The 18466-nt window shown below is 52.0% G+C and overlaps 1 protein-coding gene across 2 annotated transcripts in view; it reads left to right on the top strand.

Moving 5' to 3' along the window:
- Positions 1-18466, top strand: part of DRC11 (dynein regulatory complex subunit 11) — a 192273-nt gene that overhangs the window by 150644 nt on the left and 23163 nt on the right. For both annotated transcript variants that reach the window (XM_054258074.2, XM_008999752.5), the window contains exon 16: positions 14423-14509. In XM_054258074.2, the coding sequence (XP_054114049.1) occupies positions 14423-14509 (87 nt within the window). The remainder of the gene's footprint in view (positions 1-14422; positions 14510-18466) is intronic.

Here is an 18466-nt window from a genome sequence, read left to right as displayed (position 1 = left end):
CAGCTTCCCTATACTACTAAAGCTATACATAGAAAAGAATATGCACATCCTGGAAATATAAGGAACATATTTGTCTAACCAGTTAACAAGTACCTGACAAATGATGAACGTGCGATAACTGTTCCGTGGGTAAAACAAGTCAGAAGGCAGGGCTGTTGCCTCCCAGCCTCCTCGAGTCTGTATCATAGTAAATCAGGGGACAGGGGAGCGGGAAGGGCTTTTTCTGGCCTCTGCCCAGGAGTCAGGCACATGCTAAGGCATTTCACACATACTTTCTCTGTTAATTGCATCAAAGCTCTGACGAGGTAGGGATTAACGTCCCCATTTTAGAGATGAGAAAACTGACACTCAGAATGCCGAATTTCAACAAAATTGCAAAAGAACCGGAGCACTGACATCTGGATTTCAGCTCAGGTCTGGCTCCAAGGCCATTGCATGGCCCCCTAGCTATTCTCTGGGGAAGCATTGACTGCCCATGCCCCACCCTGTGAGAGGTTGTACCCTCCGCAAGACACAGGGCAAGGCTGTTTCTGGGCCAGTGAGTCTGCTGGGAATATCCCAGCATGAGAAGGTGAAGCATCTGAAAGCCATTCTGCTACTTCCTGAATCCCCCTTGCCAGTGAGAATGGCCCCTACCCTCCAGACCTCTCATTAGAGAGGCAAGGGGAGACCAGGGCAGGGCTCAGGGAAGGAGGCTGAAGCAGAGGCTGCTTCAGCGGTCCCCTGGGTCTGGGGTGAGGGTCCTCTCTGCCCCCAGAGATCCTCAGGTTCCCCTTTCCTCCCTCTGGTTGGTAACCTGGCCCTGAGGTCTGAGTTAGAGCAAAGACCTGGGAGAACGGGGTGGAGGCAGTGTCCGCTATAGAACTTGTGGCCCACAGTGGTCTGCAGCATCTGACTCTTGTGCCCCAGCACCAGCCCCCTGGACCCCCTGTGGGCTCACAGCAGCCTTATGGTAGCACACCAAGTGCTCTTGCCCAGATGTGGTAAGTGCTGGTGTGAACAGGTGGTCCAGGTGTCAGCAGGGGCACCTGGCCAATTTCTGTAGCTCATAGAAGATATGTTTCTATAGCACATAGAAGAAGACTTTTCTTCCTGATCAATAACCCAAAGACATTGCTATTTGTGGATTTTATTTAAAACACACACACACACACACACAGATGTACAATTAGTGTATAAATATGTTAGTCTCATCTTACAAGGTGAATGACAATAAGGATAATGCAGAGGCCTACACCTGGCCCCCAAAACAGGGCCAATCAAAAAGGAAGGGGTGAGGAAAAGAGGAGCACGGACAAGGGGGAGAGGGATGCAGGATTAGGGGCTCCAGTGCAGCCTCCGGTGTGAACACGGTGGGAGGCCACTGCCCTGCGTCTTGAGCGGGTCCTCCATGCAGAGGCAGCAGGCAGCTCAGCCAAGGAAGGACGTGCACACAGGCTTTAGAACCTTTCCCTTTTTACACAGGCTTTGTTTTTCAGGGAAGCTTTCAGTTCCTGGCAAAAGGGAAGAGAAAGCACAGAGCTCCCACATAACCTGTTTCCACTCTCCACAGCACACAGTGGGCCACGCCCAGGGTGTGCTGCAGTAAGGGACCCAGACAGACACCTCATTGGCACCCAAAGCCCGTCAAAACCTCACTGTCAGTGAGGGTGCAGCCTCTGTACGGCCAGCAAGGCCTCTGCCTTTGCTTCCATGGCCTGGAACTCCGCGTCAGTCCTGGGAGGCCACATCACACCAGACGCCTGGGAGGGGCCCAGAGTGGGGAGGGAACCTAGACCCTGACACATAGGAAACGTCTCAGATTCAGACACGTGAACCTGGAGAGAAAGAATACGAAAGAAAGGCCCCTAGACCAGGGTGGGCCATGTAGCCGGGTCCAGCTGTGTCAGAGGCTGCCATGGAAATGGGGACTCCCAGGAGGAAGGAGACAAGGGAGCTGGGCTTCTCCAGGATCCACGTTGCACACTGCACTCCACCTGCCCAGTGACAACAGGGAGCACCCCACGCGGGGAGGATGTCCGGCTGTGGAGACCCCGGGCGCTGTGTGTCAGTCAGGGGTGGGAACACACCCTTCAGGCTGTCAGTCACCATAAACGCAGAGTGGCATTCGCAGGTGTTCTGTATTAGGGCAGCGGGGACGATGTGGGACCAGGGTTTGATGCCACAGGCATTCAAAGTGTTTAGGCAACCGGAAACACTCGGGATGGGGGTGATGGGGTGCCTTGGGAAGTTAATAACGGCTTTGCACACAGGCTTGTCCCAGCTGGCCAGAGTCCATGTTATCTGGCGAGAATTCATTGGCCCTAGTGTGATGGGCAGTGGGCTGGGGAGGAGACGGGACTTCAGGAGTTAAGGTCAGGTGGTTTGTAAGCCTGACGCCTGCCACCATCCAACACCTTCCCCTTCAACACAGTAACGATAGGCACTAATTACACCAATATGTTCCTGTTACTAGCACCAACCTGCCCCTGACACACACGTGCACACACACTGACATGCACACATGTGTGCACTAACATAGACACACATGCACACTAACATACATGCACACACACTAACATACACACACTCTCTCACATACACGGACACACACTGACCACATATACACGCGTGTCCTGTCCTAGTTACTGTGCCCAATCTTTCCTGTGAGCTCCTGCATCCCAGCTCCTCTCTGGTGCTTTCCTCTGCCTCAGTTTACCTCCCATTCCACCCAGGGTCAGCCCAGCCAGGCTTCTCATTCTAGTATACCTCTGCCCTTCTTTTGATGATCATTTATGGTTTACACCCACCTAACTTACAGTGAGGAATTGAAGTAACTTCTGCAGATACATAAAAGGTATTACAAGGAAATAGAAACTTAAAATGTAATTTTTAAATAGTGGAAATGCAGAGCAAAATGTCATATGAAGCATTTCAACAGAATCCAAGTGACCACAGTATGGGAAAGTGAGCTCCTTCCCCCCACAAATGACTCACCCCCTCTGCACCCTCCCCAACCCCGCAGCACCTCACTCAGCGACACCCATTCAGACACAGCTAGCTGCACCCTCCAAAGGCAAGGACCATGTCTCCCAACTCCAGACACCCCTGCCTCCTACCACAGAGCTCTCAGATGCTCCGTAAATATGTGCGGGATGGATGGATGGATGGATGGATGCATGCATGCATGCATGAATGAATGAATGAATGAATGAATGAATGAATGCATGAATGTGTTTCAGCTGAGACACAGCAGCTGGAAAAAGCCGTAGCTGTTTTTTTCCTACAGTCCTCCTTGGCAAGCAAAATAGGATCCTTTCGGGAAGAACTTCCAAAACATCCAGGGGTCATTTGGGCAGAGCATATTCATAACCCTGGCATGCCGAAACGCAAACAGGCTTCCGTTGTTGAGCCATTATGCCCCGAGAATCTAATTCTGATGATGTTTGACATTGTTTCCTTGAAAAATACAAAAGATCAATCCCATAAAATGCATGTGGATGGAGACGTCTTTAGTTGTTTGCTAGAACTTCCTAGAATTCGGAAAAGCGCATGGTGGAAATTTGTTTTTATTTCATAATTGACACAAAACCAAAAACCTCTAGTGATATTTGATAGGCGCGAAGAGCCCTCTACTGGCGGGTGCTGTGAACTACCCGACAGAACACCGCAAAATTCAATTATGAATTAATTAATGCAATTGTCCGTGACCTCAAACTATCTGTGGGTAATTTAAATGAAGCCTTTTCATAGCTAAATGAACATTAGAAAAGCAAAGGATACCATTTTTCATTAGCAAATCGGCAACGAGTTTTGTATTATTTTAATCCTCATCGAGGAGAAGAGTGTGGACGGCCAGACCCCGACTTTATTCCTGGGAGAGTGGAAACAGATGGAACCCCCAGTGTGACAGCACACATGAAAACCACACGCACAGAACGTCCAGGCCCCTCCGCCTGGAAGCCCTTCTTCTGTCAGTCATTCTAAGGAAATGCTCAGCCAGGTGCCCCAGAAAAGTACTGTTTGGGGTAGTACAAGGTGGAAACCATCTATACTTCATTAGAACTACTCATCCTGGCGCTCCCTGCTAAAATGACAATAGAGAAATAACTTTCCTGTTACATGAACAAAGCAGCCCAGAAAGCGGTGTGTGTTGAACGAGATCTCATTTTTGTAAAGGATCCGTAAGTATAGGAAATTCTTGGTGATTGATTCTAGATGCAGGGAGAAAAGGTGTCGTTTATGCCGTTCTGTATACTCTGAGATGTTTGCTGAAGAATACTGCTTTTCCGCAAACTGTAAGAGCAGACCTTATTCCCAACAGCTGCCCCTGCAAACACTTCTTATCTGGCCATACTTTCTACAGCGGCAGCCACCCTGCCCTCCCGTGTCTGCGGTGCAAGGAAAATGAACCCTTCTGCCTGCCCATCCTCCCGCCTTCTGTCCCTAGCCCATGCCATCCCCAAACTTTCCTGGGTACTGACTACCTCATGCACCATGTCCCCTCCAGGCTTCCTGTCTGCCCATATTTCTGAAGGAGCTCTCCCTGTCACCTGGCTCTGTTCCCTCCACTCCCTGCCAGGGCCACCAGTGACCTCCTCATTACCAAACTCTGGCCAGCACAGGCCACCGCTGGCCGCCCCCGTCCTGCTCCTTGGCGCCCTGGCTTTGAGGATGGCTGTTCCTCCAGACCCATCCCTTCTCTCCACGGCTGCTGCCCCTTGGCAGCCCAGACCTCCTCCTCCATCATCATCTTCCCTATGTGGTTCCCGGCTCTCTTCCACCCTCACCCAGTCTCATCCACTGTCCTCCTTTACTCAGGAATTTCTTCCATTTATTCTTGAGGCGTCTACTGCCATTGGTTCATGGTGCCCTTGCCTCTCTCCTACTCCCTGGCCCCAGCAGCCCTCCCTGCCTGCCCCGCTGCCCAGGGGCTCATGGCAGCAGACACTGGCCTCTTCGTTACCATCCTCTGAGCATCTAGTATCGAGCCCCCTCCCGCAGCCCACATCCCACTGTCACCCAGTCTGGCCAGTCCTGCCCACCCCACCCTGGCCTGCCCATCCCCCAATGCAGGCTCTCATCTCCCCACAGCAGCCCTGTGGCACCTCCCTGCCTGGGCCTTGCCCCTCCCTGCGCCGACTGCCCACACCTGCCCACTCCCCACGGCCAACACAGCTGCCACCACATCCTCCTCTACACACTCCCCAGAGGGACTTTTCTGTAACATAAAAGGGATCAAAGTTCTTGATTAAAGTCCTTCCCCAGCCTTCCACAGCCTCTAGGATACGTGCAACCTCTGTAGCATGGCCACGTGCTTTTCTGACCCCTTCCAGAAGTGCCAGGTGCTCCCCATGTGCCCCAGGTGAGGACGCCTCACCCTGCACCCTGGCTCCTGGCCTGAGCAAGGAGCTTCCCCCTCTCCAAACCATCTTGCCTTCTGGAGACCTCGGAAGGCCTCTCTGCTTCAACCGCTGTCTGCCGTGTCCATTCCTGGTTCGCCCCATCTGCCCACTTCTCCCCCTTTCTGTCACTCTGGCCCTCACTGACACCCCGATTTTCTGGGAGCACCCTCAACCTCAGGTCTGCTCTCCCCGGCCACAGGCGGGCTCCTGGAGTCCAGGGAACGGTGTTATCAACTCTGTGACCCTGGAATTTTGCACAGTGCCTGGCACATCAAAGCTCTTCTATAAACGTCTTATGAAGGAACCTGTCTTCCCCACGACAGCCTTTCACGCATTTGAAAACGGTGAACTCACCCACCTCAAGTCTTCTCTTCTCCAAGAGAAGCAGCCTCTGTCCCTCCCATCCTTCCTGGATGAAGTGGCTTCTGCCTGACACTGCCCCAGTGTCCATGCCTGTCTTCTCTCTGTCCAGATCTGAACATGGTCACCAGGAGTTCCGTGACCAGCAGGCCACTCGGCTTCCCCAGGGGAAGGTCAGGAAAGCCAGGGATCTGAGCCTTGGAGGGCAAGACAGTGATAGCTTTAGCATTCTTCCTGCTGGGGTGAAAGAGGGTAGCGGATGATACAGGTCAAGGGTAGAGAGACGCTTTGGAATCGGCATCCTGTCTCCCCTGGCAATGTGGCGGCCATCTGGTCAATGGGAGGCCTTGTGGGTGTTGGGCAGATCCAGGTCCTGCCCAGACCTCCAGCACTTACCAGTTGCTGAGCCAGCACGTGATTCACTCTCACCTTGCTCTGCCTCCGCAGCCCCATCTGTGAAAGGGGAGAAGCCACTGGGGGGTGTACTTGGCACGGCATGGAGCACGTGTCCAGCGAGGATGGAAATGGCGTCCCGGATGCCAAAGCACTTTGCAAACAAACGTCAGCTGTATTGTTAACATATCTAAGAACACTCTCGGGAGGCGTCCTCTGTTTCGTTCGGTAACAATCGAGCCCTTCCAAACCCCATCACTCGAGTGCCCGGTACAACCCTGTGCGCCTTCACAGCAGGTGAACGAGGGAAAGGAACTCCTTCACAGGTGTGTGTGAAAAATACAGGAAGCACGGAATTCCCCCATTGGCTCTGAAGGAGCCTACGATTAAGAGAACAATCGCTAACTTCACAGTCAACAGAACGGTGCCACGGTTTTCAAAACAATGGATTTGGAATCAGATACTGGAAACAAAATGTGGGTCTCAAAATCATTCCGAGTCAGCACGACTCCTGCTTGAAAGCTGCGCAGCTGTTTCATTAAGAACAGAAAGAGAAAAGTGAGCGCTGAAGTACTTGGTACTCACATCTGCACTTCCCAGCTGGGGTGAGAAAACAGAGGCACCCCAATAGAAACTGTGGAAAACGCACTGCTTGCCAAGTGGACGTCTGTGAGAAGCGATCCACAGCAGCCAGGAGCGCGGTCTGGCTGAGCGAGAGAGAGTTGTTTTGTTTTTATTTTTCACATTTATTTTAGGTTCAGGGGTACATGTGCACGTTTGTTATGTAGGTAAACTCGTGTCGCAGGGGTTTATTGCATAGATTATTTCATCACCAGGTACTAAGCCCAGTACCCAATAATAATCTGTTCTGTTCCTTTTCCTCCTCCAAACCTTCGCCCTCAAGGAGGCCACAGGGTCCGTTGTTCCCTTCTTTGTGTCCACGTGTTCTCATTGTTTAGCTCCCACTTTTAAGTGAGAATAAGTGGTATTTGGTTTTCTGTTCTGCATTAGCTTCCTAAGGATAGTAACTTCCAGTCCCATCCATGTTCTTGCTCTTTTTCATGGCTGCGTAGTATTTCATGGCATATATGTACCACATTTTCCTTATCCAATCTGAAGAGACAATTATTGACGTGAAGATGGTTTCTCCATTGATTTCGATTCTAAAACTAAGATTTTTAAGAGGGACTGAAAAAAAAATAAGATCTTGCCTTCGTTATTACAAATTATCTTTTCTCTAAGAAGTGTAAACCCTTTTACATACAACATCTCATTTTCTTAGTTGTGGGGCTGGAAGGAGGGAAGCTTTTGACTTAAAATAGCTGTTAGGGAACCGTGGACCATTGAGCCTGCCCCCTCCGCGCTCTTCGCCCCTTGGCAGCAGTGTTCACGCATGTTGAAAGGAGATCAGGGGCTTGTACCAAGGAGCTGAGAGAATGGAAGACGTGGAGTTGAAAGGGATTAGGAGGTGCCATGAATAGACTGTGGGGTTGTTAGGTTTGGGGAATGAGACAAGGGTGGATGCCCAGGCCTCTGGCACGGATCGGAGCAGAGTCACACAGGGAACCTGCAGGAGGCAGAACAGTGGGATGGAGGAAGGGGAGGTGACCTTCTGAGGCTTCAGGAGGCAGGAACCGTGTGGGGATGGGAAACTCTGGCCTGGAGCTCTGGATGTTCATGTGGGTGTGGTCAGCGCATAGAAGCCAACTGAAGCTATCAGAGTGGATGAGATCCGCCTTCAGGGTGGCATTGAGAGGGTGCAGAGAAACCAGGGCAGGGTCTCTGGGAACTGCCCACCAAGACCAAGCTATGTGCCCCTGTGCATAAGCCAGCGCATAGTAAACATCTCTTCTTCAGGGCAGAGCTTCTTGACCATGGCTGCTCTTCAGCATCACCTGGGGAGCTTTAAAAACTGCTGGGGTGCCGGGCGCGGTGGCTCACGCCTATTATCCCAGCACTTTGGGAGGCCGAGGCGGGTGGATCACGAGGTCAAGAGATCGAGACCACCCTGGTCAACATGGTGAAACCCCGTCTCTACTAAAAATACAAAAAATTAGCTGGGCATGGTGGCGCGTGCCTATGATCCCAGCTACTCAGGAGGCTGAGGCGAGATTGCGCCATTGCACTCCAGCCTGGGTAACGAGAAGGAAACTCTGTCTCAAAAAAAAAAAAACAAAACGGCTGGCAGTGGACAACACCGCAGTCACAGCAGAATCTCCAGGGCTGGGACCCAGAAGTCATATTTCCCAATGCTCCCCGGGTGACCCCAGTGAGAAGCACTGAATTGTCAAGGGAAGAGGCTTCCCTCTGAGGCTCGTGCTCCGCCCCTCCTCACTTACCTGCTGCTGTGAGACCCCACCCCCCATACACACAGGCAGGGGGGTTTTCCCCCCAACTTCCAAGCACGTGTTGTTGTCAGCACCACCTGGTGCTACCACCCTGACTGGGTGCATTTCCTGGTTGGAGTGGCCCTGCTCGGGAGGACCCATCCCTGTTCCTCTTCGTGCCCTTGCTGCTCTAGCAGAGGGTATGGTGCGCAGCCAGGATCAGTATGGATTAGCTCAGTGTACAGGGCGGAGCTCCATTTCCAACGGCCCTTAAGCATGCCCTGTGTTTTCTCCTGAATTTCCCTCCTGCTGTGACTTTCTCCTGCACACTGACTAGAACTCAGGATTCCCAGCTCAGAGGCCCTTTGAATCTGCATTTTATGCACAAGCTTTTTATGTGGAAGCACAGAATGTTTAGAATCTGGAGAAGCACTTAATACTTGGCTGTGATCTACCAGAGAGCTGATTTTATTAATTTTTTTTTTAAATCAAAGATGAAATGACAAGAGGAGAGAGTTCCTCGATCCTGTAACATTTTGTCTGCCTCACTGATGAAAGCTCAGGGGCAAATTCCCGGCTTGGCGTTTCTGCTCATCAGCTAGTCTCCTCCGCCCGGCTTTGAAATAGACTAGCTTCTCGAGTCCACCAGCAGGTGCTATAGTTAATAACCTGAGAATTGACTTGAGACTTCAGATTTCGATTCGTTTTAATTTTGTTTTGCCATTAGTTATTGGGGTACAGGTCGTGTTTGAGTAAGTTCTTTAGTGGTGATTTGTGAGATTTTGGTGCACCCAGCACCTCAGCAGTACACACTGCACCCTGTCTGCAGTCTTTTATCCCTTGCCCCCCTCCCACGCTTCCCCCAAATCCCCAAAGTCCGCTGTGTCATTGTTAGGCCTTCGCGTCCTTATAGCTTCGCTCCCACATATCAGTGAGAACACACGATGTCTGGTTTTCCACTCCTGAGTTACTTCACCTAGAATAATCGTCTCCAGTCTCATCCAGGTCACTGCAGATGCTGTTAATTCACTCCTTTTCATGGCTGAGTGGTATTCCATCATACATAAGTATGTGTGTATCTACCCATTGACAGATGGGCGTTTGGGCTGGTTCCACAATCTTGCAGTTGTGAATTGTGCTGCTATAAGCATCTTTTTTGAACCATGACTTCTTTCATCCTGGGTAGGTCCAGCGGCGGCATTGCTGGACCAGATGGTAGTTGTACTTGTATTCTTTAAGGAACCTCCACACTGTTTCCATAGTGGTTGTACTAGTTTCCATTCCCACAGCAGTGTACAAGTGTTCCCTGATCACACCAAAAAATAAAATCCTAGTGGCAACACCAAAATAAAGTGCCCACAAATGCAAGTCACCCCCACATTCAGCAGGACAAAGGGTGGGAGGTCTGGTGCTTTGTCTGACATAGAAGAGATAGCCCATGAAGGATGCGAGTGAAGCCTCTGGGATGCAAAGATCGGTCCTAACTTAGCAGCACGTATCCAAGTCATGCAGCACCAAAGTATGTTCGTGGCAGCAAATCCACACAGGTCGGCAGCAACCTCAGTTCTTGCCTCTTCAGAAGAAAGAATTCGACCAAGGAGACAGATGGCAGAAGGAGAGGCCAAGCTCGGCAAGTTTTAGAGCAGGAGCGAACATTTATTAGAAAGTTTTAGAGCAGGAATGAAAGGAAAGAAGGGATACTCGGAGGAGAGCTGGGTGGGCAACTTGAAAGACAAGTACACTGGCCAGGTACAGTGGCTTACACTTGTAATCCCAGCACTTTGGGAGGCCGAGGCGGGCGGATCACTTGATATGAGGAGTTCAAGAACAGCGTAGCCAACATGGTGAAACCCCATCTCTACTCAAAATACAAAAATTAGCCAGATGTGGTGGCTCACACCTATACCAGCTACTTGGAAGGTGAGGCAGGAGAATTGCTTGAGCCCGGGAGGTGGAGGTTGCAGTCAGCCAAGATTGTGCCACTGCACTCCAGCTTGGGTTTTATACGTTGGCATGCTTCTGGGGTCTTGCATCCCTTCTACCCTGATTCTTCCCTTGCAGTGGGCTGTTCACATGCACAGTGGCCTGCTGGCACTTGGGAAGGAGCATGCACAGTGTGTTTTGGGGAGTCGTGCTCATGCTCACTTGAGACATTCTTCCTTACCAATCAAATGTCCCTGGAAGGTCATAGACCAGTTAAACGCCACCATTTTGTTTCTTAACACACGGTTGAGCCCACTCACCCAACTCCCGAGATATTTTTGGGAAGCTGCTGATCACCAGCTTCCAGTGTTTCTGTTTATTGGGAGACTGTCTTTCCCTGGTGCTGGCTGTGACCAATTACTATTATAGAGAGACAGTAAGCTACCGTCTGTCCATCACGGGATGGTCACCTGACATTCCTGGTGTGTGTGTGTGTGTTCATCGGAAGGAGCCCCCTCCTCCCTGCTCATGCCCAACTCGCTCCCACTGTAATATAACCACTTACTTGTCTCTGGGGCCTTGGTTCTCAGCTCTGAAGCAGAGGCCCTGGGGCTTGCCCCTCACACTAGTGGTGAGAATAGATGAGGGAACCCATGGAGGCTGCCTCAACTGCCACGACAGACTCGGTAGCCCTCAGCCTGGCCTCAGTCCTGCTTCTGCCATGCTGGACCTATGTGACCCGGGCCGCCACTTAATGTCTGCAAGCGTCAGTTTCCTCATCTGCAAACAGGGATGATGCTGGCAACAGACGCTCCTACAAAGAAAAGTGAGCACTGAGACGAAGGCTCTCTCACCGAGGCAACTTCACTTTCTGCAGAAAGCTCGCTCCTGTTAGCTCTCCTGCTACGAGAGCACAGCGAACACAGGAAAAGCAGACACATTTGTGTTTTACGCCTTCGGGGTCGTCTTTACTGCTGCATCTGATTTCTGCTGGTTGGAGCTAGACTTCACGATCTAACCTAAAACTTGGTTGGCTAACAACTTAAAACTTTCCTAAACAGGTAAAAGCAGTGGAGAACAAAAGGAAAGAGGAAGTCTAAATCAGGAAGGGACAGGAAGTGACTTGTGAAGGGACTTAGGAAAGTAATAACATGAATATCTTGGGTAAAGTACAAGGACATAGAATGTACGACATGCCTGTGAGCATGTCTAGCATAAATATCTTGGTTAAAGCACAAGGACATGGAATGTACTAATTTTATATCTAACAGCTACATAGGATAGGGCTTAACAAAGAGTCACTAGTTAAAAAGCGAGAAGGCTTTGAAGAAAGTCTTTAAAAGAGACTTACTTCTAGCATTTATTGCTATTATTACGATTATTATTCTTTAACAAGAAGGGACACTTTGAAGAGGAACTTTTCTACTTCCCACAGATGATAACAATGGTTCCCTCTTCATAGGGTTCAGATGAGATGAGCAGTTTATTGTACACGTGTGCAGGCCTCCAGGAGGAGGCAGTGCCAGGTGTGCGCTGACTCTGGTCACGTGCGATCCTGGGCACAACACGGGTGGCTGATGCCTGGCACACATCTGCCAGCTCACTCACTGCAGTTATCAGACCACACCGGCTCAGGGGTCAGGATCAAAATTCGGGATTCTGAGTTCCTAAACTGTGACTCTGGGTCTACAGAATAGCACCTACCGGATGGTGCTTGGCTGGCACTCATTTCTCCCGGAGCGTCCGTGTGTGCTGGGGCCTGGGAATGCAGCAGGCCCAGACGTTGGGCCAATGCGAGGATCCAGTTCAATCGGTGTCCATGTCTGCCTTTGAAGGCGCATAATCTGCTTTCCAGCCCCGGCTTGCCACTTCATACATAATGACGGGGAAGCAGACACGGTGCAGTGTCCATAGTGATTTTTCCACCACTCACTGAATGACTGTCTTGGTTTAAAATCATGCCTGCTGCCTTAATGATGTTTTAAGAAATACAAAAATAGGAGTACATAACGCCGTATTCACCGTGGCTTTTATCTGTCACAATTTCGCACAAAGCACAAATTGTTGCAAAAATACCCGAACTTCGCTATCATGGGGGTGCTTTGAAGAGATTGTTAGGTGTACAGCAGTTATTCAGGGGCCCAGGGTAAGTCCCATCCCAGCTCTGTGGCAGGGCCCTGCTTGCCCAGAGGGGCTCGGAGCCGCCTTTCAGGGGGAGCCTGGGCCACAAAGGCACAGCCAAATAGAGACGAACAAATAGCATCGTGGGGGCCTGAGTGCTGAAACGGTTTTCCTCGTGGTAAGCAAACTTGAATAAACCTGGGAACGGCCAGAGGGCTGTAATTAAAACTGGTGGCCCAGTTCTTCATTCATTTTCAGCAGAAAACTGTGAGTTTCTTTCAAGCCAAACTGAGAGGATGTTGGGGCCCTACAGCGGAATATTTGTCCTCAAGTTTGTCCTGCCTGTCAGAACAGGCCTGAGAGAGGAGGGGGGCAGGGAAGGGAGGGGGACTTGTCCTGCTGTGAGGGAAGGGATATGGTGGGGCAAGTCCAGAGCTGCAGAACACATTCCTGTGCCTGCTCAGCAGAGCTGTGGAGCCCCACAGCCAGTGTTTAGTCCTGCTCCTGGGAGAGCAGATGCACACCCTAGAGGGAAGCACTTGATAACCAGGGCTCTGCACACAACAGAGGGAACTGCAATTACACCCGGGCTCTACACACTGAGAGGGAAGTGCATTTACACCAGGGCTCTGCACACTCCAGAGGGAAGTGCATTTACACCCGGGCTCTGCACACTGAGAGGGAAGTGCATTTACACCAGAGCTCTGCACACCCAGAGGGAAGTGCACTTACACCCGGGCTCTGCACACCCCAGAGGGAAGTGCATTTACACCCGGGCTCTACACACTGAGAGGGAAGTGCATTTACACCCGGGCTCTGCACACTGAGAGGGAAGTGCATTTACACCAGGGCTCTGCACACTGAGAGGGAAGTGCATTTACACCCGGGCTCTGCACACTGAGAGGGAAGTGCATTTACACCCGGGCTCTGCACACCCCAGAGGGAAGTGCATTTACACCAGGACTCTGCACACCCAGAGGGAAGTGCATTTACACCAGGACTCTGCACACCCAGAGGGAAGTGCATTTACACCAGGACTCTGCACACCCAGAGGGAAGTGCATTTACACCAGGACTCTGCACACCAGAGGGAAGTGCATTTACACCAGGACTCTGCACACCCAGAGGGAAGTGCATTGACACCAGAGCTCTGCACACCGAGAGGGAAGTGCATTGACACCAGGGCTCTGCACACCCAGAGGGAAGTGCATTGACACCAGGGCTCTGCACACCCAGAGGGAAGTGCATTGACACCAGGGCTCTGCACACCCAGAGGGAAGTGCATTTACACCAGGGCTCTGCACACAACAGAGGGAAGTGCATTTACACCAGGGCTCTGCACACCCAGAGGGAAGTGCATTTACACCAGGGCTCTGCACACCCAGAGGGAAGTGCATTTACACCAGGGCTCTGCACACCCAGAGGGAAATGCATTTACACCAGGGCTCTGCACACAACAGAGGGAAGTGCATTTACACCAGGGCTCTGCACACTGAGAGGGAAGTGCATTTACACCAGGGCTCTGCACACCCAGAGGGAAGTGCATTTACACCAGGGCTCTGCACACCCAGAGGGAAGTGCATTTACACCAGGGCTCTGCACACTGAGAGGGAAGTGCATTTACACCAGGGCTCTGCACACTGAGAGGGAAGTGCATTTACACCAGGGCTCTGCACACTGAGAGGGAAGTGCATTTACACCAGGGCTCTGCACACAACAGAGGGAAGTGCATTGACACCAGGGCTCTGCACACCCAGAGGGAAGTGCATTGACACCAGGGCTCTGCACACCTGAAAGGGAACCGCATTTACACCAGGGCTCTGCACACCTGAAAGGGAACCACATTTACACCAGGGCTCTGCACACCCTAGTGGGTAGTGCATTTACCAGCAGAGTCCTGCCCTTTTCTCTGCAGGTGGCTCGACAGCTCCAGCCCTCCGTGGTGTGGATTGAAGATACAGAAAAAACCTTCTACAAAAGAGTTCCCAGTGCAGAAAAGATGGTGAGGACTTCCTCATGCCTTACTTTGGCCTTCTCTTTCCTCCAAAGGAGGCCCGTTTCAGGGCCTTCCTCGACTTTTCCAGAAGGTATTGCGTTTTCGAGGGAGGAAGGAAAACTGGGGCTCTCTGTAGTGGTCCCTGTCTGCCCTGTCCATATTTGAAAAGGTTCTGTGGTCTGACTTAATGAAACATAGTTTAGAAGGAAAGGTAAGAAAGTGTGGAAGACACGGGAGAGGGATTTTTCACCCAAATGCATGATTCAGACGTAAGAAGCAACTTAGGGAACTCTGCTCAGTTAAAGCAAAGGGCACACACGGGAGTTATTATTAGGATTTCCTATTGTTCCTCATAACAAATAGCAAAAGGCCCAAAATGTATGAACAAAGACCCTCAACAGAACTTTTAAGTGCACAGAGTTCGGGGGCCTCCAGGGAGTCCTGTTTCAATTGCTTCCTTCCTTCTTTTCTCTCCTTTCAATGGTCCCCCCCCCGCCCCACCACTTCCCCCCACAAATCAACAGCACATTTCCCACAAGTTAAAAGAAATGTGCAGATACACGTGACTGTTATTCCACATCAATTTGCACCAAAGCAAATGGTTAACTATGAATTTCTGATTCAATTCATAAGGATTTTAATCACTTTCGATCCTTATGTATTATACATCACTCTTTGCAGGTAGAGATGATTTGGATAAAGAGTGGAAGCTCAATCTTTTCTTCCCCAAATGAGCCTTGATTGCCCTGTCATTTCGGAGAGTCTTAAGAGAACTCATTTACGGTTTAATCTGGGAGTGGAGTGGTTAGCTCCCTCTGCTGGCGACGTTGCTGCATTGAAGAAGAACTTGAAAAGGTCCGCGAGTAGGCGTGCAAAATGGACGGCAGGAATGACCGGGCTCTCCACCAGGTCCCGCGTCTAAGAGAAATGCAGGGCAGTGTTTCATCCCAGCTGTCACACACCTGGAGTTGTCAGAAATTTGGCTCATTCGTGGGCAGGGACTACACCCTCTCCCACCACACTCCCACATGGGAAGTGGAAGACACTGGCCTGGAACTCAGACGACTCACAGCATTCACACAGCTGGCTGTGTGTCCTTGAACAAGGAACTTAAGCTCTCTGAGCCTCCGTTTCCTTTACTATTAAGTGAAAGCATTTCAGCCTGGATGGCCTCCAAGTTCCTGAAGCCCCTGCATTCTCCCACTGTGCCCTGGGCTTGCCATCAGTGCTTAGTCGTGGAGAGCAAGGGGAGTAGGAATGTTTCTCCTGAGAGAGGCAGAGGAGCACTGGGGAAGGAGCGCTGAGAGGGGCCCTTTGAGAGAGAGCTGGAGGCAGGGAATGAAATGTGGGCCCTGTAGACACCCTTGCATAAAGGGAGTGGGCATGAGGGACAGGGGGCCCACCGAGGAGGGAGCTGAAAGCCGTGAAAAAGCATCGGCCCTCCTGCTGCTGACGCAGAACCTCTCAGCACTGTCCCTGATTCCTGCAAACCCTGCCCATGGCTCGCTTTTTCCCTGCAGGAAATGAGGGCCATTGGAGACATGGTCTTCGTTGTGGACGAACTGGATGTTTTCTCTGTTTGCTTCCCATTAGAGGAGTCAGTCATCTGCCCTAAGGACCCAGAGTCACCCTGGAATAAGTCCCAGGGACTGCCAGCCAGAGTGCACCCCTGGCTCCCTGAGCATCCAAAAGGCCAGCAGCCTGGCCGTCCCAGACATGGAGCCGCAAGAGGCACAAATGCCACTGCACCCCACCCCCAGGCCCAGTGCCGCAGCGGGGGGGGGGGTGAGGAAACCATCGCGTGCACAGGCCCAGCTCTGCGCAGAACTCCAGCTCCACCCGGCCGAGCCACACAGTGATGGCATTGCAGAGCCTGCCCCTCGGGGAACAGGACTGCAGAGTTCCTGCTGCCTTCCTGCATCTCCAGGACCATGACTAGGCCAGTACTGCTGTCCTTCCCAGCCTTCCAGCCTCTGAGACGCTGTGTCTCACTCAAGATCCTCAGCCACCAGCGCCCCAGGTAACCATAAGCACTGGACACCCACATTCTGAAGGTGACCAAAAGCCAAGGGCAGCAGGGGCATCCACAGGTGAGAAGAGCCCGAGAGGCATCGTCACTGGCTCCTCATTGCATAGTTCAGCCACCGAGGGAGCCCAGGGGCCTTCCTCCCACCGGCTCTGGCCTCTGTCCCAAAGGCTGTCCTGATCACAAGGGCACAGAGGCACAGAGAAGAACGTCCACGAGTCTGGTGCTCCACCAGTGACAGCCGCCATACAGGCATCAGGGCAGCCTCGCCCTGGGCAGTGCCTGCTGGATTGAGGGACTCCGGGAAAACCCCTTGAAAATCCAGTGACTGAACACACCTCCAGCACCTCTGCCCATGAGGTGAGGCCTCCTCCTGCGGTAAGATGCAGGAAGCTCACCGGGATGGGGCACAGCGAAGGTCAGTGAGGCCTCCAGAGCACAGAAGCCAAACCTCCCGGGTGCAGGGGCACAAGACCTTGACACCTAGGAATGCTTCGGACAGGAAAAGGAGGACCCCGGTGGCGGTGGGGGACATTGATTGAACACCTCCTCTCTCGAAAGCACAATACACATGTCAGGGAAACTGCCAGCAACCCTGAGAGGAAGGCGTTGTTTGCTCTGTGACACAGAAGAGGACAAAGGCTCCCAGAACGCGCACAGCTGCTCGGGGTCATGCTGGGATTTGGAAACAAGGTGGTCAGAATGCAGAGGACAGGGCCTTCTCCCCGCCCCGCACAGCACAGGCTGGAAGACGCCGAGGGCAAACCACCAGCTTCGCCTTCTGCCCGTGGGGTCAGCCGTCCTGGCATCCCTAAACCACACCACATCCCTGCAGCCCTCCCAGCTCAGGGCCACTCTAAACATCATCCGGAAAGCTGCCTTCTGGGCCCTCTTGTGTTAGAACCAAACGGGCCCCGCTCCGGAATTCTCTGTCCTGTTCCCCTCGCGCTGTCCTCAGCAACCTTTGAGAGAAGCCCTCTAGGATTTCTGGAAAGTTCAAACTCCAAGTACCCCCCACCAACCCCTGCCGCGTTAGCAAACACACCCCTTCCCCCGCTCCCTCCGTAGACACCTGGACCAGGCAGCTCCCCTTCTCCTTCTCCTGGAGGGAGAGCAGTGTCTGCTCTAGACTCCGCACCTCGAGGGCACTCGGTCAGTTCTCTGTCTGAGGCGCACAGTGTGCCCCTGCATTTTCTGCCCCATTACCCTTTGTTACTTCATCTAGCGAGCGCCACCCTGACGTCGCGAAAGTGCCTCCACCAAGGAATCGCTCGCTTTCTAGGGGCTGGCTGCAACTGTTGTTTCGTGGAGCTGACTGCAGAAGAGCAAATTGAAATTACTGCGTGGATGCTAGCCACTAATTTGGAATTGCCCGAAGTAATGTAGTTGTGAGGGGCTGGCAGGCCCTGCGGTCGGGCAGCAGTTTGGCGTGATGGATGAGTGCACAGGTCTGGTACGAAATGGACAGCTCAGAGCTGAAACAGAGGTGGTCCGAGGACAGGGGAGCTGCCAATTCAATGAGCACACCCCTAATTTCTGTCCCCTGTTCATGGGACTGCACCTCACTGTCAGCAAGGATGTCACTCTGGACGTTGCCCAGGATCAACGTTTGTTATTCACATAGGCTGATTCATTTCAAATGTCCCTACCATTTCAGGACACAAAGGTAGCAGCATCATCTCCTGCCTCAGAAAGGGCAGGAATCACACTGCCGTCACCATGGCAACTGGGTTGCTGAAGATGGGCTCAGACCATGCAGGTATGTCTCTGCCCCATGGAGTCTCAGTCTCCAGGCTCGCCAGGACCCTCAGATCAGTCCTACTTCCACTGTTCTTTGGCAGCAGCTCACACGTGCACCCTGCATGCCCTACCATCTGCTTTGTTCTTCAAAGGCAAGTCTCTTCTCACTACCCTACTCTCCCATCAAGCCACCACCA

Source organism: Callithrix jacchus, chromosome 6, assembly GCF_049354715.1.
Source record: "Callithrix jacchus isolate 240 chromosome 6, calJac240_pri, whole genome shotgun sequence".
Classification (NCBI taxonomy): domain Eukaryota; kingdom Metazoa; phylum Chordata; class Mammalia; order Primates; family Cebidae; genus Callithrix; species Callithrix jacchus.
This window is presented reverse-complemented; position numbering and strand designations above follow the sequence as displayed.